This window comes from Octopus bimaculoides, chromosome 2 (assembly GCF_046866305.1).
Source record: "Octopus bimaculoides isolate indiv1 chromosome 2, ASM4686630v1, whole genome shotgun sequence".
NCBI classification, from domain to species: Eukaryota; Metazoa; Mollusca; class Cephalopoda; order Octopoda; family Octopodidae; genus Octopus; species Octopus bimaculoides.
In genome coordinates, this window is record NC_142929.1 from 29,268,848 (window position 1) to 29,295,594 (window position 26,747).

General features: G+C 36.0%; 1 protein-coding gene across 2 annotated transcripts in view; it reads left to right on the forward strand.

Moving 5' to 3' along the window:
• Nucleotides 1–26,747, forward strand: part of LOC106879676 (protein madd-4) — a 227,380-nt gene that overhangs the window by 154,993 nt on the left and 45,640 nt on the right. For both annotated transcript variants that reach the window (XM_089342285.1, XM_089342290.1), the window contains exons 2-3: nucleotides 21,344–21,508; nucleotides 25,658–25,885. In XM_089342285.1, coding sequence (XP_089198411.1) covers nucleotides 21,344–21,508; nucleotides 25,658–25,885 — 393 coding nt within the window. The remainder of the gene's footprint in view (nucleotides 1–21,343; nucleotides 21,509–25,657; nucleotides 25,886–26,747) is intronic.

Sequence of the window (26,747 nt, forward strand, 5' to 3'; positions counted from 1 at the left end):
CATCTTGGACAAATGCCTACTATTATAGCTCCGGGTCAACCAAACTCCCGTAAGTGTATTGGGTTGACGGAAACAGAAAGAAACACGTAGTATATATATATGTGTGTGTGTGTGTGTGTGTCTACGTTTGTGTGTGTGTGTATATATGTGTGTATGTATGTATGTGCGCGCGCGCGCGTGTTTGGGTGGATGTTTGGCTGGGTGGGTGCATGTATATATATATTTGTTAATGTTTGCATCTGTTTCCCACCGTCGCTTAACAGCTAGCGTTGATTTGTTTACGTCTCCGTATCTTAGCGGTTCGACATACGAGACCGTTAGAATAAGTACGACTCATTAAAAGATTAGTACAGGTTTGTTCGACTTAAAACCCCTTCAGGTGAGGAGGGGGCAGCATGACCGCAGTCTAATGATTAAAACGAGTAAAAGACATTAACGACGAGGTGCTCCTTATACAGGAAAGCCTTCAACTGTAACCCCATAAATCCAGAATCATCCTGACCATTAAGGACACTACACTATTGTTCTTCAATCTACAGCAGTTCCATTCATGCTGACCGTTTTGGACATGATCTTTCACTTTTCGTCATAACTAGTTCGTTGATGTCACCATACCTGCTTAGAAAGATCAAATTTTATTTTTCAGCATAAAAATTAAATTTCGGTGAACTTAATTAAAAATTATTTCCCTTTCTTTCTGAAAGTCGTTGTCTATTACCAACCACATGATTCCGGGTTCAGTCCCTCTGCGTGGCACTTTGGGCAAGTGTCTTCTACTATAGCCTCGGGCCGACCAAAGCCTTGTGAGTGGATTTGGTAGACGGAAACTGAAAGAAACCTCGTCGTATATATGTATGTGTATGGCTTGGACATCCTTCAAGTAAACAAGCAAAAATCTATTGCAAGATGGAATATATATACCTCTGCCACCTAAGCTATATCAACTTTCGTTCCAACATAAATTTCCGGATTATTCAGACAAAGATTAATCTGCACGAATTTCTACACGGATATTTACCACTGGAATGAAACTAAGCTTCAAGTACTGTTCTCTCTTTTTTCAGCACATCACACTCTTTACCACTTCATACTAAAAATATCCGCCTATGGATATAATAATAGATAACTTTATTTTTTCTGTCTCCGATGAAGGGAAGTACTGGATCTTCCCAGAAACAGCTGTAAGACTCTATCCATAAAATTCTTCAACCTTACCTTTGCTCTCTTTACCCTTTTGTTTATATATATATATATATATATATATGGGAGAATATACAAATAATAACAACAGACGAGGACAGGTGGTGTAAATAACAAAAGGATATATTAGTATGACGCTCGGGAATACGGAAAGTCTTTGACGTTTCGAGCTACGCTCTTCAACAGAAAGAATACGGAGACAAGGAGAAAAACACGGAGAAAAAAAATTGAAAAGTGTTCAGTCAACGGTCAATCATATATATATATATGTGTGTGTGTGTGTGTGTGTGTGTGAGTGTGTGTGTGTGTGTGTGTTTGTGTGTTTGTGTGCCAGTGTTTGTCCCCCCAACATCGCTTGACAACCGATGCTTGTGTGTTTACGTCCCCGTAACTTAGCGGTTCGGTAAAAGAGACCGATAGGATAAGTAGTAGGCTTACAAAGAATAAGTCCTGGGGTCGATTTGCTCGACTAAATGTGGTGCTCCAGCATGGCCGCAGGCAAAATGACTGAAACAAGTAAAAGAGTAAAAGAGGGTGTCCATATATTACCTTTACAATTTGAAAAGAAAAATCAGAAAACATGTAAAATAAGAATAACCCGACAGTTATATTAGAAATATAGAGCTTTATTAGAAATATCAGAACCCGTCTACGCGGGATCCATTGGATGCAAGCTATACATGTAGGCGATACAATGCAATAAATTACGGAAGTTGTAAAGGTAATTTTATGAATATCCTATATATAAGATTTATTTCTTTCGTTAACTAAGCGGAGGCATGTACGGTTATGAAGTTTGCTTCGCAGGCACGGGGATTCGGGTTCAGTCTCACAGCGTGACATCTTTTACACACACACACACGCACACCCATACACGCGCGCGAAAGTGCCTACATACATACATATGCGTGTGTGAGAGAAGGAGAAAGAGAGAGGGGAGAAACCGAGAGCGTCTTAGATTTGTGTTTCTTCCCCACCCACCATCCGACAAGCGTTTGACAACGAGTATCAGTTTATTTGCGACAACGTAACTTGGCCCTTCGACAAAGAACATCGAAGGAATGAACACCTAATTCAACACGAATAACAAAAAGCACTAAGGTCGATTTGCACCATTAAACACTTCAAGGCGCTACTCATGCGTGACCGCAGTCTTAGGACTGAAGCAAGTACAACAGTAAAAATATGTTTCTTATTTCTTTATGGCCCACAAGGGAGCCGCAGTGGCCCAGTGGTTAGGGCAGCGGACTCGCGGTTTCTATTCCCAGACCGGGCGTTGTGAGTGTTTATTGAGCGGAAACACCTAAAGCTCCACGAGGCTCCAGCAGGGGATGGTAGCGAACTCTGCTGTACTCTGTCTTCTTGTTTCTCTCACTCTGCTGTACTCTTTCTTCCTGTTTCTGTTGTGCCTGTGTCACGCTGAATATCCCCGAGAACTACGTTAAGGGTACACGTGTCTGTGGAGTGCTCAGCCACTTGCACGTTAATTTCACGAGCAGGCTGTTCCGTTGATTGGATCAACGGGAACCCTCGTCGTCGTAAGCGACGGAGTGCCAACAACAACAATTGCCCACAAGGGGCTAAACATAGAGGGGACAAACAAGGACAGACAAACGGATTAAGTCGATTACATGGACCCCAGTACTGGTACTTAATTTATCGACCCCGAGAGGATGAAAAGCAAAGTCGACCTCGACGGAATTTGAACTCAGAACGAAATTTGAAATTTGAACTTGAACTCAGACGAAATACCGCTAAGCATTTCGCCCGGCGTGCTAACGTTTCTGCCAGCTCGCCGCCTTGTAAAACAGTAAAATATGTTTCTGATCATGTCCTGTAGCATATTAGCAGCATATTAAGTCATTCACATAACTAACCTGGAAGCTAAATAAAAAATACAACGGTTGGTGTTCTGGTTGTGAGGGTACTGAGTACTAAATATGTACTTCAGTTGATTCCATCAACCCCATTGAATATGCATATATTTGTACATATTTTGATTCATGTATACATATTCACACGCGTGGGAGACCTACCTGGTGTGGATGAAGATGTCTTCAAAACTAAACTAGATTTCCTACTGTCAAGAGTCTTAGATGAGCCTGATTCACGAAAGGAATCGGGAATGAAGGCAGCAGCAGCAGTAATCCGCCTCATTCACCAAATGCGAACCATTGAAGAAAAAATAATATGAAGGTGTAATAACACCAGTTGGCGGTGCTGCAGTATGGCCACAGCGCCCCAAGCTGAAACTAGTAAAAGAGTATATATTCATATACAGACACACTCATACACACGCACCCTCACATACATAAGTACGTATATATATATATATATATATATATATATATATATATATATATATATACGTATGTATATAAAATATAAAAATGTGCATGTGTGTGTGCGTGTGTATTTGATGTGTGTGAGTGTGTGTGTGTGTGTATGTACGTGTTTCTATGTATACATATACCACATAACAATTAGAATAACTTTCTAACGTTCTTAATGGGACGTTTTACATGAGACGTGGCTATGTGGTAAGACGCTTGCATTCCAACCACATGGTTCCGGGTTCAATCTCACTGTGTAGCACTTTGGGCAAGTATCTTCTGTCGTGTGTGTGTGTGTGTGTGTTGTGTGCGTGTATGTATCTGTATTTGTCTCCCATCACCGCTTGACAATCGGTGTTGGTCTGTTTACGTCCCCGTAACCTGGTCATTCGGCGGAAGTGACCGACAGAACAAATACTAAGCTTAAAAAATAAGTCCTGGGGTCGACTTGTTGGACTAAAACCCCTTAAGGCGATGCTCCAGCATGGCTGCAGTCAAATGACTGAAACAGATAAAAGAATAAAAGAACACACACACACGCGCGCACATATGCAAGTGCGTGTGTATGCGCGTGCATGTGTATAGGTATGTATGTGTTTGTGTGTATGAGGGAGAGATGGGGTTAGTACTCTTAGTGTATACCAATTAAACATTTAGGTCAAAATATTTGTTGTCTTCACTGTAAATACCAAAGTTTACACTTGACATTAATTTAATTTTCAATCAGTTTATATTTTCGAGTTGTCTACCTTGCACCACTTGACAAGGATTGTTATTAACGCTAATGTCTTTTCTAATTGCATCTATATTTTCAGTTGCTTAAATTTTTTTTAATTGTACTTCATTTCGTATGTTTGTGCACACTTGAGTATATGATTTTTATGCGGAAGGCATCTTTATCGAAGAGTACATATTGTTCGAGAACTTCTTAGATGTAATGGGAAACATTCGTATTACGCATTACATACACGCGCACAGACACGTGTACACATATATTAGTCATTATATAAACACTTAGATACAAACAAGCAAACACATAGACACACATACATACATACACGCATACCTTCACACACACACACACACACACACACACACACACACACACACACATACATACATAAGGCGGCGAGCTGGCAGAAACGTTAGCACGCCGGGCGAAATGCTTAGCGGTATTTAGTCTGCCGCTGCGTTCTGAGTTCAAATTCCGCCAAGGTCGACTTTGCCTTTCATCCTTTCGGGATCGATTAAATAAGTACCAGTTACGCACTGGAGTCGATATAATCGACTTAATCCGTTTGTCTGTCCTTGTTTGTCCCCTCTGTGTGTAGCCCCTTGTGGGTAGTAAAGAAATAACACACATACATACATACATATATATATATATATATATATATATATATATATATATATATATATATATATATATATATATATATATGTATATATATATATATATATATATATATATAATATATGACCACGAACTGGAAAAACATAGCTTGTGTATGTGTGTTTGATATTGTTTATCTTCTTTGGGCTGCTTCTCATTCACATTTGAATTTTTTCCGTTGCATGAAACGTTGGGATATATGTATGTATATATGTATGTATGTATGTATGTATGTACCGACACACACATATACATACGTTAAACTAATACATTTGTTAAAACTTGTCCATCCCTGTTGTCTTCTTTTGGTGTTCATTGCCTAATACTCATACACGCGCGCGCCTGTAAGAGAGTTAGTTATAACGTGTGTTGGCTGCCGGTGAACGCATACGTAAAAGAAAAAGAAAAAATGGAAAACAAAAGTTAGTCATGGTTTGATATCGAATTCACACCATCACTGTGTAAGGTTCAAGTAAAATATGATATTTTTCATTATTGCTGATAATCGATTTTCATGCCTTTATGTCTGCTTTGAAAGGACTTGTATGTTATTCTTTCTGTGTGAAAGAGGGTTTAATAACCTCTGTATATAACATAAGAAAGCGGATCAGATATAAAGACACCAGACTATAACCCGTTTCAGAAAATATGGGGAATGAATTAACTGAAGAATCGAGGGATTTCTCAGACAGATGATAGTGTACATACATTCCATCCAGTTAAATGTTGCCTCACATTTCTTGAGTACAGTGTTAAGACTGCATGCTAAGAAACATACGGTTTAGTTAACTATGGGTGTAATATATTCACATTTTGGGGTACATATTGGTCGAGAGGTGTTGGGTCATGAACTACGTGACCTTAGAATTGTTGATAATTTTTATCGTTTATTCATTTTTTACATGTTTCAGTCATTAGACTGCGCCCATACTGAGGCATCGCCTTGAAAAATTTCATTTGAACGAAACGACCCCAGTTATTAGTCATTATATATACACTTAGATACAACTGATAGTCATTATATCGGATTCTTATGGTGAACCGCTAGGATGGGGGACGTAAACAAACCAACAATAGTTGGCAAGCGGAAGTGGGTGACAAACACAGATACCAAGACACACACACACACACACACACGACGGGCTTCTTTCAGTTTCTGTCTACCAAACCAACTCACAAGGTTTTTATTCGTCCCCAGGTTTTACGCAGTGGGATTGAACCCGGAACCTTGCGGTTAAGAAGTAAACTTCTAACTACACAACCACACCTATTCTTAAAATAGTTTCTTAATGTATTTAATTATTTAATTATTTATTAGACGGGCTCGAGATGTGGTAAGCAACATTTTCTAAAGGGCCAGCTACTTAGATAGGAAGGCCTTAAAGTTATTGTTGACATTGTTGTTTTGTTGTTGTTGAGTTGTTTCATCGATGTTAACCCTTCGTCTTTTAAGGATTTCTTATCTAAAGTAGCTGCTGTTTCCACTCCTTTGGCTTCTATTACTTGCATGTTAAGCGGCTACGTAGATGCACCCTCATTGGTTTGAATGCATTAAAGTACTTTATAGAGAAACATTCCTATCTATCGTTACTCTCTCACAGAAGCTCCCCAACGAAGTCCCGACGTGAAGAAATACGAAAGACTATACCCTTGAAGTGTTATGTTATACATTATACGTTTACATGGAGATTATATCGTGTAATTTTAGGCTGAAATGTTTCAAGTACTGCCTTGTCAGCCCTCAAGTATATTGGAAATTAATAGAAGATTACAAAGCCAGATGCACAGCAATTAGGAGTCCTGGAGATACACACACTTCTCACTTTCTAGTATTCCTGTTGAGAATTATAATAAACAGCGATGCACACTTTCAAGTTCACATTAATATCGACATATCGACAATGTGGATATTGATGTTTAGTACCACAGATGATGAAGAGATATCGGCAATTTTATTTATTTATTTATTTAGTTAGTTAATTATTCATTCATTCATTCTGTTTTCAGTTGTCCAGAAAATATCTATTCCCAAAGCACTGATCGCCTCTAGTTGCCGGGATTCAAGTGTAAATTCCAAAAGTCGCTTGCCTCTGTTGACTTACGGGGGAAAGGTCTATACGCTTTATAACTTTACCAGCTGGAGTGTTGGGGTGTATAATAAATATGTATATATATATATATACATATAATCAAAGTATGTGCGTGTGTTCTGTGCGCACGCACACGTCTGTGACTGAGTGCATGCGTGTATATAACATACACAAACGCGTTCAGACACACACGCACAGAGGCATATTTACGCATATAGCCAAACATACATACATATAAAATTTCTCAACACTTCATATCTATTACATAAAAATATATCGAGTTATGTACTAAGATGTGTATGGATATATGTATGTACGGACACCCCATATATATATATATATATATATATATATATATATATATATATATATATATATATATATATATATATATATATATATATATATATATATATCGGAGTGTGTGTGTGTGTGTGTGTGTGTGTAGGCAACAAACCTTGGCATTGAAAATCACGACAGCACTATAATAATGTGTAAAACAGAAGTTCATTACAATCTGTATTCGGAAATTACATGGAATAAACATAGAAACTGTTAGACTTTAATTCCACAATCCCCTATGCCAGTTCAGATAGTATCGGTGAATAATGGGCAAAGAGTTCTGTGTTGGGTTGTAAACGAAAATTCATCTTATAAAAATTACGAGCGGCATACAACGGTAAAACCGTTATCACATCATAGGCGGCAAGTGGGATGAATCGTTAGAGCTCGGGCAGAATGCTTCGTTGTAAGTTGTTCCGTATCACTGCAATCTGAGTTCAAGTCCCATCGTGTATACATTGCTTAATATTCTTTTGGGATTGATAAATTAAGTCCCAGTTCAAAGGAATGGATTGGTAGAATTGTAAGAACTTCAGACCTGGTACCATACAGCATTTGCTCCGGTTCTTTGTATTCCTTGTTTGAATCCCCTTGTGACCTAGCTGGGTTATAAACTAACCCGTCACCCGGTTTAATATCACCCAGTCTCTTGGATACTTTTATCGGATTCTACTCTATTCAGGGCCAAATTAGGACCCATAGAAGCCTTAAGCACTTAAAAGAATTTGGTGCACCCATATATATGTAATTCAAAATATAAACAATAATAAACCATAAAATGAATTTTTATTTTTCAAACTGAAACTAACAATATGTTGGATAATGTTTATTTTTGTATGCTTCCGCTTTATTTACATTTTCAAAGTTTTGTCCTGCTCTTTTTAATTGCAAAGTCTTTGATCAGATCCTCACTGTCACATCACGAACACTTCGAAATTATATTTCCGATCATATAAACCACTTCGAGTATTATTTTAACAAATTTAAAGTGATTTCTCTTGTACCGTAAGCCATTTACCATTTCTGTGATGCCCCACTTCTCTTCATGCTCTAAGCTCATGGTTATTTTGATGAACGCTAACTTTGTTGCAATCGTAGGACTACTTTTCTAGTTTGACGATCACTTATTTCCTCTCTCTATCTCACCAGTCTTGGAAGTATTGTAACGGACTTTGGGCACAATCTTGTTTTCTGATCAAACAAAGACAAAATGAAATGCTTAAACAGGTTATATGGTAAAGGATGTCTGTAGATATAAGAATGTAAACATAAAGAAACACAACTTCCCGATATGTATGTATGTATGTATGTATGTATGTATGTCATTCTTTTTCTTTTTTCTCCGCCAAATTTTCCAGATGCTTCACCTCCGCTTGTATGATGATTTCCAGTGTTTTTCCTTTATATCTTCCTTCCTTCCTCCGTCTCTGTGGCTTGGAGTACAGCCACCTCCTGCTCACTACCAACGAGGACCAGCCACAAGGTTCCGGGTTCAGTCCCACTGCGTGGCACCTTGAGCAAGTGTCTTCTACTATAGCCTCAGGCCGGCCAAAGCCTTGTGAGTGGATTTGGTAGACGGAAACTGAAAGAAGCCCGTCGTATATATATATATATATATATATATATATATATATATATATATATATATATATATATGTATAAATAATACAGAATGGGACAAGGACGCAGAACATCCAGACAGTTAGGTGATACAAGAAAGGGACAAAACATACAGATAGACGATACAAAGAAAAACACGGACAGGTCATTCGGAGTTTTCTCACATCAGTCGAGATCCAGATTATCCTTGCAATTTCGGCTGGTTATTTTCGATATTGCTCCAATCTGGCCCGCCCCAAGGAAAAACTAAGCTAAGAGCATTAGATTCCTTGGAAGAAAGCAGCGAATGTATGCAAAAACAAGGACGGAAAAAAACGAACAATGTTACACAAATACAATAAAAATAATAAAACTGGACATAACAACAGATGTCTTTCGACTAAGGACGAATTAAATATATTTAAATATATATATGAATGTGTGTGTGTGTGTGTGTGTGTGTGTGTGTGTGTGTTTGTCTTCCCAACATCGGTTGTCAAGCGATGTTGGTATGTTTACGTCCTCGTAACATAGCGGTTCGGCAAAAAGGGTCTGATATAATATGTATAGGCTTACAAAGAATAAGTCCTGGGGTCGATTTGCTCGACTAAAAGTGGTGCTCCAGCATGGCCGCAGTCAAATGACTGAAACAAATAAACGGATAAAAGAATAAAAGAATAAAAGAATATATATATACACGCGTGGGCTCACTCACACACACACACACACACACACATACGTGTAGGCTCACATACACACACATAATATGTGTATTTTTGTAATACAGTATAATATACAGTGCGTGAAGAGATGTGTACATGCTGTTATTATTAATGAAATTGTTGGAGTCTATTTGTCCTTCAGCTATCCGGAGCCAGTGAAAATAAGCATCAAACACAGGGATCGATTCATTCACATATATCTTGTTCTACAGATTTCTGGAATTTTGCTAATCTAAGAAATCGCTATTATGATATTAAAAAAAACAACTGAATGTCGAATCGATTAACTTGTCGCACAAACGCTCACTGAAAATTAAATACACCTTTACGATGTTATGAATGTTAAGACCCAAGACTCTTGTCGGCAAACGTGTGATCAAATGCGTTACTGTTGTAACTACGCCCTTCATTTTTGAATTTATATCTAGAACTAGCGTGTCCTTCTGTGTGTAAGAAAATAGCACATCATTTGCATGATTTTAGCAGCTATCTCTATCCATCAAGGATTCCAATCTACTGTCATAGAAGTATGTTTCTAGTTGGGTTCTTCAGAGTAAATATTGAGCATAAGTCGAACATGCTTAGCGTCTTTTGGATGGGTATAAACATTAGACCCCTAATAAAGTGAGTTCGTTCAGTGTTCAAATGGAGAAGATCTCTTGGGTTCTTTCCACGTCCAAGAGATTTAGGTATCTCAGCTTGGTAGTCATTGTAGATGATGGAATAGAAGCCTTGAACTGAGTGCAATGTTAGTGGAAGAGTAAGGAATGTTTATATTTTGTGGGATTGTCACTGGAGATCAGTGTGGAGATGGCCTATTTAGAGTTATATAGATTGAAGTGATGTGAGAGAGGAGAAGTTGAAGATAACAAAGTGGTAGTGAGCTTATTCACGTGTTAAAATTTTACATTTTGCACACATGAAGTGGATGGTGCTACACGTAAATCCCTTATAAAAGAATGTGAGAAAGTGTAAAATTCTATGATGGTAAACGGCGGTGTTATGCGACCGCATCGAGCGATGGAATTTCATTTGAAAACCACATGGGATAATATAGTAGACGTTTATGAGCTTAAAATTAAATAAATTCGTTTTGACTATTCATCAAATCATCAAGTACACAGTATTTTTTTTCTTTCTTCCATTGCTACTATAGCCGTTTCTTTAGAATCTTATCACTGTATAACTGAAAACTAGGACACGCAGAAAATGCAATAAGTTGGGAATATCCTGACTCGGTCATTTATAAATTAATTCAGTAAATAAAAAATAGGGAAGAGTGACACTGAAATCTGGCTGTTGTAGCTAGTTCTTACTCTTAGCTGTCGACAACCTGATATAATCATGTGGAGTTTCCTCCAACTTTGGTAACACTTTACATTATACGCAGTGACGTCTTAGGTGATTTATTATGAGCATTCTTCTGGGATTTTATGAAATCTAATTAATTGCAGCTGTGAAATCATTTCAAAGGTTGAATACAATTTCCTTCAAAACATAAATATATATACTTTTCAGCGAAGGAGCTGTTAGCCAAATGTTTTCAGACGAAAAAAATGCTAAATGTTCAAAAGGCCGTTTTGATTATCAAATTGCACTAATACTAAGGATTTTCTCAAACTGCAACAAATATTTAAAGTTTCTTACAGCTTCGTCGTCCTCCTCCACATTCTAATCTCCAATGAACTTAATCAAATTTATTTAATGAAACAGTTCTTAACTGTATGGTAAAAAGTTTGCTTTCGAGATACGTGGTTCTGCGTAGCACCCTGGGCAAGTGTGTTCTATTATAGCCCCGAGCCGGCCAATGTCTTGTGAGTGGATATAGTAGACGGAAACTGAAAGAAGGCCGACCTTTGTGTGTGTGTGTGTGTGTGTGTGTGTGTGTTTGTGTGTGCGTGTGTGTGTGTGTTTGTGTGTGCGTGTGTGTGTTTGTATGTGCGCGTGCGCATGCACGCGTATATATATATATATATATACATATATACAAAATTAAGAGGAATGACCACCAAAAGTGGACTCCTATATGCTAGAAATAGATGCCAAATCACCTAACCACAAAGAGTATGTTCTCAAGAAAAAAAATTTCAGCACTTTTGGTGGTCATTCCTCTTAATTTTGGATGTAATATAATTTTAATTTTCGGATTTTTTAAAATATGCTAAGCTACTGATTTTAATTGGTTAATATCAATTTCTACCCTCATTATTTAATTTATATATATATATATATATATATATATATATATATATATATATATATATATATATATATATATATATATATGTAAATCTATGTGTTTGTGCTTCCACGACCACTTGACAACTTGTGTTGGTTTGTTTGCGTCCCCGTAACGTAGCAGTCCGGCAAATAAAATACCAGAAGTACAATTGAGATTTTAGTGGGATTAATTTTAAAGGACAAACTGTTTTCTTTTCCAAATACCTTATTGTGTTGGCTTGTGAAAGCAAACTCGATAGCAGAACGGATGAAATATTTCTAAATAAAATAATAGAAAGAAAGCTCTGCATCAAGCAACGTTATGTCTTCTTGCATAAGCAGCACTAATAGTGAAAATGCTAGGTTTCTCCTTAGTATTATCCCATAAAAAAATTCTAAGACAAGATAATAACAGCTCATTTTTATGTTCGCATGCACCAGCCGCTACGCGATCTCTTGGTATGTTGTTAGAACTAGGAGCTAAACCACCTCAAATTCACACTGTGCTGTCTTTGAAAAAATTGAGCATATTGCAAATTCTTCCCTGAGATAAACTGTTTGTAAAAAAAAAAATGACAGCGTAGCTAAAGTTAGAATACCCATTGGTCATCAGAAGTGATTTAGAGTTCATCGACAATAGGCGCAGGAGTGGCTGTATGGTAAGTAGCTTGCTTACCAGCCACATGGTTCCGGGTTCATTCCCACTGCGTGGCACCTTGGGCGAGTGTCTTCTGCTATAGCTTCGGGCCGACCAAAGCCTTGTGAGTGGATTTGGTAGACGGAAACTGAAAGAAGCCTGTCGTATATATGGAGATATATATATATATGTATATGTGTGTATATGTTTGTGTGTCTGTGTTTGTCCCCCTAACATCGCTTGACAACCGATAGTGGTGTGTTTATGTCTCCGTAACTTAGCAGTTCGGCAAAAGAGACCGATAGAATAAGTACTAGGTTTACAAAGAATAAGTCATGGGGTCGATTTGCTCGACTAAAGTTGGTGCTCCAGCATGGCCGCAGTCAAATGAATGAAACAAGTAAAAGATTAATCTCGGTGATAGTTTGACTTCGTGTAAAGGTCCTATTATCTAATTCAGATTGAAATGCTATCAATAATTTTAAAATCGTTATTTATACTGTGTGCGGCGAGAGATGAAATGATGATTTGCATATTTGTTTTTCCAGTAGAATCAGCCAAATATTCTACTCGCTGTTGTGTACGTCTCAGAAGAAAACCCTCTCCTTTTTATGATGTGATCATAGCACACTCAGCCCAATGTTGCAATGGGTTCTGGGATATCCGTGTTTCGGTAAGTTGTGTCTCGTCAACCAGAAGCAGCCCTGGGTCTATGAGCCTAAACAAGAGCCGGTGGTTTTGTTTATTCTTTCAGCGAACAAACAGAGCCGATATCTGTGAACCAATAAAAAAAATCGCTATTTGCACTATGTACAGCATAATCGGAAACAATGATTTGCAAATTTATACTTAAAATGTTCTGACAGATACGTACGCAAATATGCTGATCACTGTGTAATTATGTTCTAAATTAAGTTTCCAAATGAATTCAGTGGCGAGGCGGGGCTCGTGGGGTCCGTGCTAAACCCGTCTTCTCACTCCATCCGTAATGTCTTCCGGTCGGTCCCATCATTCGCTAATTTATATTGTGTTAAATTTTTAAAAGTCATCTTTTGTGTTCTCCCACTCGTATATCTGACCCCAAATCAGGTTATATTGTTCCCTCTGTGTTGGCCCCTTGTGGGTAATAAAAAAATAAAGTTTCCAAATGAATTGTCATACTTTAAGAAATAGAGTACCCAATGTATTGTAGACAATAATATTATGTACCAAAGTTCAAACACATTTAAAAACTTCTTCCACCGTTAAAGAGCAACAATATTATAAAATGTACACTATATCTTATAAACACAAAACAGCAGAAGCAACAAACATGGTAATCAAACATATATAATTGCTTTAAAGCATATTTACTGTGATGGTTTAAGTGCGATTTTGTTTTGTGAGTGTACGTTACTGGAGGCGTGTAAAGATGTGGTGAAAGAAAACGTGTATGCATGTGAGTGAGTGTGTGTGTGTGTGTGTGTGTGTGTGTGTGTGTGGTGTGTGTGTGTGTGTGTGAAAACATACAGGCACAAAGTAAAAATATCAAAATATCAAAGTGGTTAATGGCACCCAGCCGTTCACTAACATCCAAGCCTTTATAAGTTTATACATCTACATGCTACTTTATTTATCTGAACTGTTGTGTCATTGAATATTATCGGTGAAAGTTCACTTGGCCTCTTAACCTTAATACATTTGATCGTCTCAAACAATCCGAGTAGAGTTATCTTTCTCAGTTCTCACCTCTTCCCTTTCTATCCAATATATACAAATACTTGCTTCTGTAAAGTAAAATAAAATAAAATAAGCGGTTAAATGGAAGTGACACAAAGTGAAAAAAAATTCGAGGACAATTGTGTAGAATTAGATGAACGATTGAATGAAGAAGTAAATTAGACTGAATGTCAGACAGACAGAGAGAAAAAAACAGAAGGAAGAAGCAGATAGACAGGCGGAGAAAAAGACAAGAAACAAAAGGAAACGGATACGAATTAATAAAGAAGTAAAAAGAACGGAAAGAGCATAGAAAGTAATAGGACAGGGAGAAAGTGTAAGCGATAGAGAAAAAAAATCATAAAAAGAGAAAGACAGAGAAACTAAGAGACGTAGAACAAGACAGACAGATATTTAAATAGACAACAGATAGGCTGGAGCAGATTGGAGGCGGAGGCAAAAATAAATATATTTGTGATAATGAAAACGGAAGCAGTTGAGTGAAAAACGACGGCAATAGTTATAACAGTGTTTCACCATCTGCTGTCTGAGTTTTGTTCTTGACGTTATTGATGTAGATAATATCTAATAGATGTAGATCTTAACGATCGCGCCAAGCTGCTTAAAGGCACTTGCACTTTTTATACAAAGTTATTTTGGTAGTCATTAAACGTCACTGAACTTTTGGTAATCCTAATTGCACGAAGTACATTCGTGTATATATATATATATATATATATATATACATATCGTTATGTAATGTAGGATTTCTTTGCATTTCGATGCAAAGAAATATTTACAACTACAGAGAATTGTTTAAGTCATTCTTATCCATTGAGACAAAAAACACATTAAATAACGCGTGCACAGAAAATATTAAATAAATGGCATATTTCTCTGACAGTATTTCATTCCCAAAAGCTAAGAATAAAGGGAAATGAAAAGATGTAGTTTTTGATTTCCCAGAGCACTTGCGATATGTGTCTACTTTATGCCCCTCTAGCTCTGAATTTAACATCAATTTTTAAGGTGTGATAATAAATTATTATAAATGATAACATTTTTGATGAGCGTGTGAAGGTAATAGAAAGGCCACCCAAGCACAAGCGCCATTGCAAAAGTGCTAGGTATGTGAAAAAATAGAGAACGACCAAAGTGAAGAACCGATAAACAGGATTAGACAAGGCGAAGAGATCAGCCAACTATCAGTTGACAGTGTGCTAGTAAGCCATCATTATTGTATCTATCATCTATTTTATAACATTGTAAATATACGATATATACGTGTGCGTGTGTGTGTATCTGCATGTATGTATGTATGAATGTATGTATGTATGTATGTATTAATATTTGGCAGAAGTAACAGAATGAATGACTCAAGAGCCAAGTGTTTCGAGCGTTAGCACTCACCGAACGCACAAAACTCTTGCCCATTTCTCATTCTGTTACTTTTGCGAAATATGTGTGCGTGTGGTGTGTATAAATATACCTCCGTTAAAATTATGGGATTTATTTCTGTTCCCTTTTAATATTTCGTAATATATTTACTCCAATTTCTTCTTGTGTTTCTTGTTGTTAAGCAACTCTTGTTCCCAATTCACGTTAAACATTGGACATATACAAAATGACTTTTGACAGTATATGAGACCTTGCAAGAAAAAGCGTTATTTGTGAATGAATTTTGTCTCTGTGACTAAGAAATTCTTGTTTGGTTACTAATTACCTGGTGCATATTTGAAAGGTCGCCTCTTCACATTCTTACTCTTACGCTCTATCTATATACTTCATTATCTTCGGTGACTCTCACACAGTATCTCTAATTCTGTTATATTGCTCATCGTTTTTCTTCCCACCGCTCCTCTTTCACTCGCCCTAATTCTTTCTCTCTCGCTTTTCCATCTATCCGATATTCCTATATCTGTTCCTCTCACACCCTGTTTTCTTTCCTTGGTGACTACTTGCAATCTCTTTCTCTGCAATGTATCAAAGTATATCGAAATAATGTTGTGCTTTGCCATTGAACTTTTAACTGAAATACCTCTTAAGTACCAAAAGCAATTTCTTACTTGGTGTATATACTGTGTTAAGCATACTTAATCCTCAAGTAAACTATAAACGGCGATATTAGGAAGATAAACTGATCTTTTATGAGTCAGTCACCAATAGCACATTTATCAACTGGTTCAATGATGTTAGTAATAAGTTTAGGGCTAGATTCACACAGTTCGGTATCGTGGACTTCTGTCCCTCGATACTATGATCCCTGCTGATCAAGGCCACTGAAATTGGCGGTTGAAGAGAAAAGAGACTAAAGCTTGTTGTAAGCATAGTAAGATATTTTCCTTGGGCCACGAAACTTAAAGTGATGTCAGTAAGCATCTAATATACAGTATAATAAACGTCCTGAGTTCGAATTCCGTCGAGGTCGACTTTACTTTTCATCCTTTCGGGATTGGTAAAATAAGTACCAATTGATCATTAGGGTCCATGTAATCGACTTACCCTCACCCTTAAAACTGCTGGCGTTGTGCCAAAATTATTATTATCATTGAGTGAGAAAGCAGTGCATGTCATTAAAGTGACACTGGAGTAAAATATATAAAGCCCAGTATACACATCATGACTACCCGTCTGATAAGGATACACCAGGCACATGCATCACAACCATATGTGCGTGACATGGTGATCTCATATCAAGATAAACAGCGCATGACCTTGTAGGTGGGGCCCAGTTAGAATTTTCTTGAGGTTGAATAGCCCATCCCGCTCAAATGGTTCTTCAATAAGGGTTATTTAAGGATGTTGAGTGAAACAGCCATGTTTCCAGAGGTGAATTATTCAAACACCAAAGAATTCCTCTCAAAACTTGGCTATGATGCTCCACCACTACTTCTGTTCGTGAACAGGGATGCCCATATCCTTTTCTACTCTAGGCACAAGGCCCGAAATTTTGGGGGAGGAGGGAGCAGTGGATTAGATTGACCTCAGTACGCAACTGGTACTTAATTTATCGACCCCCGAAAGGATGAAAAGCAAAGTTGACTTCCGCGGAATTTGAACTCGAAACGTAGACAGACGAAATACCGCTAAGCATTTCGCCCGGCGTGCTAACGTTTCTGCCAGCTGGCCACCTTAGAGATGCACATATCATCAGCCACCAAAGGACATGCTCAACTGGTTAAGGTCAAGCAAGTGGTATTGAGCAGAATATTTGCTGTAGCCCATTTTTTATACCAAGACAAAACAATGTACATGATAACACTTTCAACCATACTTTGATGCGACTTTCATTGACGGGCAAATTAACGTAAAGCGAATGAAATAAGATAAATATCGTTATTGAAGATGAAATATCATAATATCAGTGAGGTATTACGAGAAAGTATTTTTTGTACCTCTTTCAACACTGTAACAAGAGTTTCACTATAACTTCTGCTGGAATTCAGATAAATGCAGGTAAATGTATCGAGTTAAATAAATCACGGTCTCTCTCTCCCCTTACACGACTAAAATGTCATTTGTTAGCTTCTTATAAATCGTTCTCAAACACCTAACACCGATTTTTATTTATCCAAGCAATGTATTTATTTAAAAGTTTTATCAAATTCCTTTCGATCAAATTTTACCTTATCACTCATTCATGTCTTATCACTATAACATGTTTTGATCATTCTCTCTTTCTGTCTTTCTTTCATTCTTTCCGGTAACTTCTAGTAGATGAGAAACCAGATGTCAAAACCAGATGTCAAAACCAGATGTCTCCCAGAATCTCTAGGGCTAATGAGCCAAATGTATTATAAACCCATTGTTGTAAAAGGAAGTTCTTCTGTGACATGCACAACAGCGACTAGCATACTAGCGTTAGAATCTGCCGAAATGTATTGAGAATAATTATGCAGATCTTTGCTCCTTTCTTCTCTTCTTACTTCTTTTTTTTTTTTTTTTTGTCAGGCATTGTACCTTTTCCTTTTTTCTTCACTTGATTTTTCTGAGATTATACAAATACAGGGATTAAATGTATCTTTAGCTAAGACTGGACTCGTCTTTCTTGTTTCTTTATATAAATATTTGCCCAACGTTAAAATATCGTTTTCTTTTTTCTTTCTGATTTATCCAATCTACCGGCCGAATTTCTTTTTAATATTCCAATATTTTCATATCCTAACATATCTTTTTTGTTATTTCTCACGTGGATAGTTTTTCTAAACTAGACATATGTATGTATGTAAAATGTATGTGTGTGTGTATGTATATATATATATATATATATATATATATATATATATAATGTATACATGTATGAGTGTATGTCTATATCATTTAGTATTATTCATATTTACATTTATCTATGCATACGTTGTCCACGCGCTATGTAAGTTAGCGCTTAGCAAACAGTTCTGCAAGGTTGTATACACTCTCGTTTGTATAGCAGAGGCCATGCCTGTCAGTAATAGATATGTCCGATTTGTTAAGGCGATCTTTCAGCTACCTTGAGAAACGTTATATTAATAATAAAAGGGTTGTACACTTCTTTTCATGGTAAACTTGAATATGTCACACGCACATACAAAAAAGGAAATATAAACGAACAATTTAAATATAACAACCTAGACTAACGTATACATTGAGAAGCTGATGAATGAAGGGGGAAATAATATTTTATTCATATTTGTATTACTATCAGTCTTACTCATGGCTACAAGTTGTAGCTTCTTTCATCTTATCTTTAGTCATTGTTTCAGTCATTGGACTGCGGCCAAGCTGGGACACAGCCTGGAAGGTTTCGTCAATGAAAGCCAACTCAGTACATATATATATATATATATATATATATATATATATATATATATAATGTATACATGTATGAGTGTATGTCTATATCATTTAGTATTATTCATATTTACATTTATCTATGCATACGTTGTCCACGCGCACACACACACACACACACACACACACACACACACACACACACACACACACACGCATATATGTAGCACGTAAACACACAAAACAAGAAATTAAAATATCATCATTTCTAAAAATAGATTTAACATCAATTCTAAAAATAGCCAAACACCTACTGCTGCCGTCCAAAGGAATTGGTATAAAAGACAGAAAACCAGCCAACTTATTACAGTCTGTTAAAGTCTGTCATACCGGCCATGACGAAGGGAAATAGCCCTGAAACTCGAGTCGCCTTTATATATATATATTTATATTTATATATTTATATATTTGATCCTTTATATTGAACACTCAATATTTCATCTACATTCAAAACTTTCTTTCATGGTGCCATCCATTTTTATTTTATTTTATTTTATATTGTATATTGTATATCATATTATATATTGTATATTCCATATTCTATACCCCACATTAGTTCTGCAGGAATATAAATAAAACATAAAAAACAGACAGTGTTGGAACTCTTTTAAGCAAAATTATATATATATAAAGTGTAGTATATTGCCACTTAAGTGTGGCTGACCCCTAGGGGTGGATGTTACTGTTGCTTTTAGCCCCAGGAGGACATCTCCTCCAGCTGGCTTATCGACACACGACTGTGTCCTGTTTGCCAAGGGAAGTTATCCCTCTCACCTCGATCTGCAGCACGAACGGAAAAAGAAGCAAATATATATATATATATATATATATAATCTTTTTAAAGTGTGGTACTTATTCTATCGATCTGATTTGCCTTACCACGAAGACGTACACAAACCAATACTCGTCAAGCACTGGGAGGGGGCGGGTTACAAAAACACACGCACACACACACACACACACACACACACACGCATATATGTAGCACGTAAACACACATATATATGCACACACACAACGGACAGATTAAAGTGTCCCCGCTACTCCACAGATTCACACTAACAAAATATACAACAATTGATTTGTTTTGACTAAGCATATGATTAAACTTTGTTCAGGGAATTCATTTCAGCGTATTATTGCTACTGGAATTATGTAAAACTAATTCATGTAGGACTTTCGCAGAATTTGATCAAATAACATAGAAGGATACAACTTGATATCTGAATGTATCCAATAATCTCATTCATAGTCTTACACACATATACACACACATGCACTGCTTCCCCTCCCCCGTTACTTAGACATATTCAGAATAATAAGATCAATTGAAATCAAATATATAGAAGGAATTGAATCCAAATGGGAATCAAAGCTGTTTGAGGGATCAGGTTAACGGAAATTTTGTGTTTCCTCAACAATGTTATATTTTATAAATACACATATAATGAAAATGGGCCACAACCTTGTTTCTTGTTGCAAGTAACGTATAAACTACTGCTACGACATTCGACATTAATTCAACAGGACGTATCAGAATACTCATAGGCATCAACAAATAAATGCACAATTGCAAAAATGGTTATTATTCTATCCTATATGCTAAGTGAAAAGTCCTGTTGTCTTTGCTCTCTACATTGCTTGGTTAATGCTGTAGTGCGGTCAGAGGTGACCCTTAGAAACCGTATAAATTCCTTTTGCATAATAATTTGTAACTATCCTTGTAGGTATATTTACATATAGGTGGTTGGTGCATTTGTAGACAATTCGTTTCTTCGAAGAGTGTAGTGTTGGTCAACAATCCCTGGGATATGGGATCTGCATAACTTCCACTGAGCCACTCTGCTCAGCAAGTAATTTTAAGCAAATCTTGGTACATAATATATTAATTCTTTTATTGTAAGTTTTGGGCTTCATTACTTCTTTTGCGTCATTCATCATGTTATTGTTTATTTATTTAATTCCGTGCATTGGACCGTTTCAGATCTATGAAATATAGCAACTACACAATACATACAGCCAACAGAGATGTTAATTTGCTAACCTAAAGGCGACATTCAAGAATCACATCTGATAAGCCATGTGCATAGATCAATGCGTTACAATTTTTTTCTGGGTGTCTCTTCATTTGTCATTTCCAGATCAGCCAGAAGCAAATTTATTCTATAAAGATTTCCTCATTGCAGCATAGCAAGCGGATGCGCTAGTAAAGATACTTATAATAATTTATTATAAAATAGAAAACATTCCTTTACAACATTATTATTTCTGCATTGCAGGGAGTTTGTGTTCCAGTACTTACCAACTGGGCGCCGTGGAGTGCATATGGTCCTTGTATGAAGACATGTGGTCAAGGGATTTCATTCAAACGACGCATGTGCCAGAGCCGTAAACAAGCTGACTGCCCTGGAGAACATACGAAATATAAAATATGTAACGATCAGGTAAAAATATTTACAGTATTTCTTCTGCTTTAGTCTTGGAATATTAACTTTATTAATTTGCTCTTACATGTTGATATCTATACAAGATACGTGTATATATACAATGGGCAATAGTTATTTCTCTATAATTAAGACAAATATTCCCCGTTATAGTGTGTACTGAAGCCCTGTATAAATCAATATTTCTTTTAGCATTCAAGACTGAAGGAAAGATAACTACTTGAGAACGTGTAAAATGTTATCGTACTCGGAATTTCTTTTCTTTTTAGCATGTTACTATTTTTGTAGCATATCCTATAGGGCAACTTTGAATACTTTCGTTTTAGTTGCGTGTCTTCAATTCAGTATTGACGCTACATTTCTACAACAGTTCATATTTATGGACTCCTCGATTCTGAGAAAAAGCTACCTCTCTTCTTTCTATTGGATCCCACTATACATTAACCTCAGTGTTTCGCCTTTCGCAGTAAACAGTAAACTCCTTGTAATGTGATTTTTTATGATGTTCGTATTTCTATGACTGATGCTGTTCTTCCTGAGTTTTCTAGTCTCCGTTTTGCAGTTTTACCTTTTTCTAACGAAATACTAATATTAAGATCTGTTACTAAATCATTCATTATAAACGTTTGCTCTCTATATCAAATTCATCCCACAAATTAATACTTCATTTTTGTACGTCCTTTATTCACTTTTTTTATAGAACACTAATTTCACATTCATCTAGTGCCTCCACTGGTCTTGTCTCTCTCCTTGATCGAGTCCAGAAGCGAGTTTCTAATTTTTTTGCTTCTATTTATGAACTCTAACTTCAACCCCTTTCTTGTTTCCAAAACACTGTTTCTTTATCTCTATTCTAAAATCGCTTCTATGCCGAATTTCTTCTCCTGTACAACCTCTTAAATTTAAAAATTGGGTGATATGTCTTTATCAGTTCTTATCCTTTCACTGCTCTCGTTCCCTCAGATAAGAAGAATAAGAAAATCTCTTATTCACATAAAACAATTTTAGTAGCTTTTTAAAATGTTATATTGGCCATTTTACGTTTTTTAGAGCGGGTACTTTCTCACTTCTTCTGTAACTCTTGAAGCCTGTTTACTTACTACCTTGTTGGAGTGGGGTTAACTTCCATTATAAAAAATAAATCTACTTTATATCTGATATTAGAATCTAGTTGGCTATTATTTTCTTTAAAAAATTTAATGGTTTGAAAACTTGTTATCAGAATCCAAAATTTTCGCTGTAGAACATGTGATATTTCCATGAGACGTTTGAGTGTTTATAAATATATATTTTAAATACAAAGATATAGAATATCAATGAAAGTCTCTCGGGGTAAAAAACATTCTCAAGATTCCAGTGGAACTTCAAATTGTCTCTTACTTACTTCTCAAATGTGTACTGATAATATGTGGCAAGAGTATTTTAGATAAATATTTGTATATATTTACTGACTTATTGACACATCTATCTTTTAATTTCAAACTAGATATACAGTTACCTCATTAAACGAATTAGCAGCATTTTAACTTTTGAACCACCCTATTATTAGTCAATTAGGAATGTTTGTGATACAGAAGCACCAGCAAATATTATTAAAGTGACAAGTAGCATATTGATATAAGCAGTATAAATTACACCTATTACAGCCATAATATTACTACTATGGTGGCTGATATAATATAGTCTCACGAAATATAAATATTTCCTTTTTATGTCAAATATTAAAGAGTCGGGCATTTTGCAGCTTGGTGAATATTTGACACACTTTTAAATTGTGTAAGCTTAGATATCCAGTGCAGAAGTATTGGATAATAGACGTATGAAATTTATAAAAAATAAGTAGAGTAAATTGTTTGATGTGCTGAAATATAAAACCACAATTTTATTAAAGCAATGCTTTAGATCAGGGATTCCCAAACTGAGATAAATTTGCGTTCTGGGAATAATTTACTGATTCTGGTTTTGTAAATATATTTTTCATTATAATTTTAAAAAATCTGGAGTTGAGAAGAAAATTTAAACTGGTCCTTTGTTTTTCTTCCTATCCCTTTGGATTTAATAATTCATATTGTACACCTCTTGCCTGTTGTGTTACTAATGAAGTAGTTTGATTCAGAAGACTGTTTGTTCTGATGTCTGTTCAAAAATAAAATGACATTGCTATGTGTTAGGCTTGTTGTTATTGTTATTTGAACTTAATAATGTTTGACGAGAGGATTTTAAATTTCCTCTTTGTCCATTGTTTCATGGTGGTATAGGTTTAAACTCCAGTTTCAGAACAAAAGCGATTAGTTGTATATTTAATTTCAAAAAGATGTCGGGATGTAAATGGAAACTAAAGAGCTGGGAAAACTCATACATTCCATGAATGAAAAAGAAAATATTCCTTGAAAGAATGAGGTAAAATTTGGAGACAATCAAAATAAGGTGTTTACTTAGTAACTGTAAATCTCGCGTGTAGAAATTCAAAACTTCCGCAAAATCTTATACTTATTTCTGTCATATTATGAATGGAAGATATATTACCGACGTTATGTTTTTGCAGTTGGTTGCAGTCATAAAGGGTTAACCTCCTCTGTTAACATCTCTTTCAGCTGGCTAACGACACACATTCTGTGTCCGATTAGTATTTGCGCGGGGGTGGTCATCGCACCCATCTCTAGCCTTACGTGATACACACGGACTCGAGTTTCTGGATGGTTACCCATCAGTGTGTATCGCATAAGTCTAGAGATGGGAGCGATGATCTCCCCTCGTAAATACTAATCGGACACAGAATGTGTGTCGTTAACCAGCCGGAAGAGATGTCTTTTTGGGGCTATAAACGTCAGAATCACTGTCCCGTATAGGACGCCACACTTGGCAAATATATGTTACGATTCCGCATTGCTACTGTTTATATCTCGCTCAGAGATTTAATATAGCCTATATATATATATATATATATATATATATATATATATATATATATATATATATATATATATATATATATATATTGTCAATTGGTTAACCAATTTAAGCAATAAACTAATCGATTGTTTGATTAATTGTTCGCTCATTCTTTCATCTAATTTCCTTAAAGTCTCTTTGTTTTAAAAGACACGAGTATAGACTTGAGGTAGATCTGGAGTTGAGAGATCATGCCTTTAATGAGGTCGCAATTAGTGACGAAAAGGCTTTGAGAAAACTAGCTGGTTTATTGTTTGGTTGATTGATTAATTGACCGATCGACTTATCAAATAATCGATAAGTTAATTAATTAGATTGCTAAGCAATTTACTGTTGACAAATAAAGAAGTGAAGTAGAACCAGAGGCTATGTTTATTATTTATGACCCACCCGAAATACCACAAAATCTGTTTACATCGAGTATCTCTTGCGAACTAAATATAAAAACGAAATACAAAGATAAGTTTGTGTTAGTAAGCTTGTAATGTATACATATTCGAGATTCTTACACTCTTCTTTATATTTCTATTGACATTACATGTCCTAATCTTATATTTTATACAATGTCATGAAAAGTAGTAAAACAACATAATACCCCATCAAAAATTAATTATAATCAATACGGATAGTTTTATCAATGCTTAGTTTTGATTTGAGTGGCTGTGTGGTAAGTAGCATGCTTACGAACCACATGGTTCCGAGTTCAGTCCCACTGCGTGGCACCTTGGGCAAGTGTCTTCTACTATAGCCTCGGGCCGACCAAAGCCTTGTGAGTGGATTTGGTAGACGGAAACTGAAAGAAGCTCGTCATATATATATATATATATATATATATATATATATATATATATATATATATATATATGTAAGTGTGTGTATGTGCTTGTGTGTCTGTGTTTGTCCCACCCACCCAGCATCGCTTAACAACCGATGGTGGTGTGTTTACGTCCCCGTAACTTAGCGGTTCAGCAAAAGAAATCGATTGAATAAGTACTAGGCTTACAAAGAATAAGTCCTGGAGTCGATTTGCTCGACTAAAGGCGATGCTCCAGCCTGGCAACATTCAAACCACTGAAACAAGTAAAAGAGTAAAGAGTATTAAAAAATTATTAACACATACGGTACATATAATTTGGAAGATACACTCAAACATTCCTTGTCCATTGCATTTTATCTTCTTTTTTTTATATTCAACAGGAATGTCCCGGTGGTGCTAGCGATGTACGAAAGTCACTCTGTCAACGTTATAATCACGTTGCACAGAAAGGAAAATATTTGTCATGGACCTCAATGGTGGAACCAAATAACATCTGCACACTGGTATGCAAAGCTAATTCAGGTGGACATGTCGTAAAGTTGCAGTCTGTTGACTTGGATGGGATTGAATGTGGAAATGGATCATACTGCCTTGGTGGAAAATGTTCTGTAAGTATTTACTAAATGTCATTCTTTACAATAAACATTTTATTGTGCCTAGCTGCATACTTAAGTTCCTGATCATCCTCGTCTCTGCGTCCTTTTATTTTACTACTCTTTCAAATGTTTCATTCCGTAATACTGATTCTGTATTTTGAGAATAAATAGATAAATAAATTCGAATTGTGGAATACCATCTGCTCTGCAATGTAATTATCATCAATACCATATACTTAACGCGTATGTGTTGTTTAAAAGCTAGAAGGTGCGGTTTTTCCTCCAGAAAAAAATCCCTTTAATAACGTAAAGCGTTAAAAAAATTAATATACTTTAACGAAATCGTTCAGGAATTAATCACGAGAGAGGTAGATACCGTATTTCGCCGTAGTTGCCGCTTATCAATGCTGCGCTCTCGTGTCATCTCCGAAATAAAATCGAAATCTCTAGTCTGTAATATATACAGATAATGTATAAATTATCTGCTGAATTGCAATCGCTCCGCATAAGTAGAATAAATTCGAATGATGCAATGGAGGCAGCTTTGTAATAAGAACGTTATCAATACTGCTTATTTAATGTAAATATGTTCTTTAAACGCTACAAGCTACGGTTTTTAGTTCTGGGAAATCCCTGTAAGGACTTATAGTGTTAAAAAGCATAATATACTTTAGACGTTGTGTTTAACGTTTTTTTTTTTTTTGTGACGTCCTGTACCCATATATGCATGTATGTATACATATAGCTGTAGATATGTACATATATGTATGGGTATATGCATATGTTTATATATTATTATTATTATTATTATTATTATTATATATATATATATATGGAATGAGCAGTTACTCGTAATGTAGTAGAGAAATAAGAT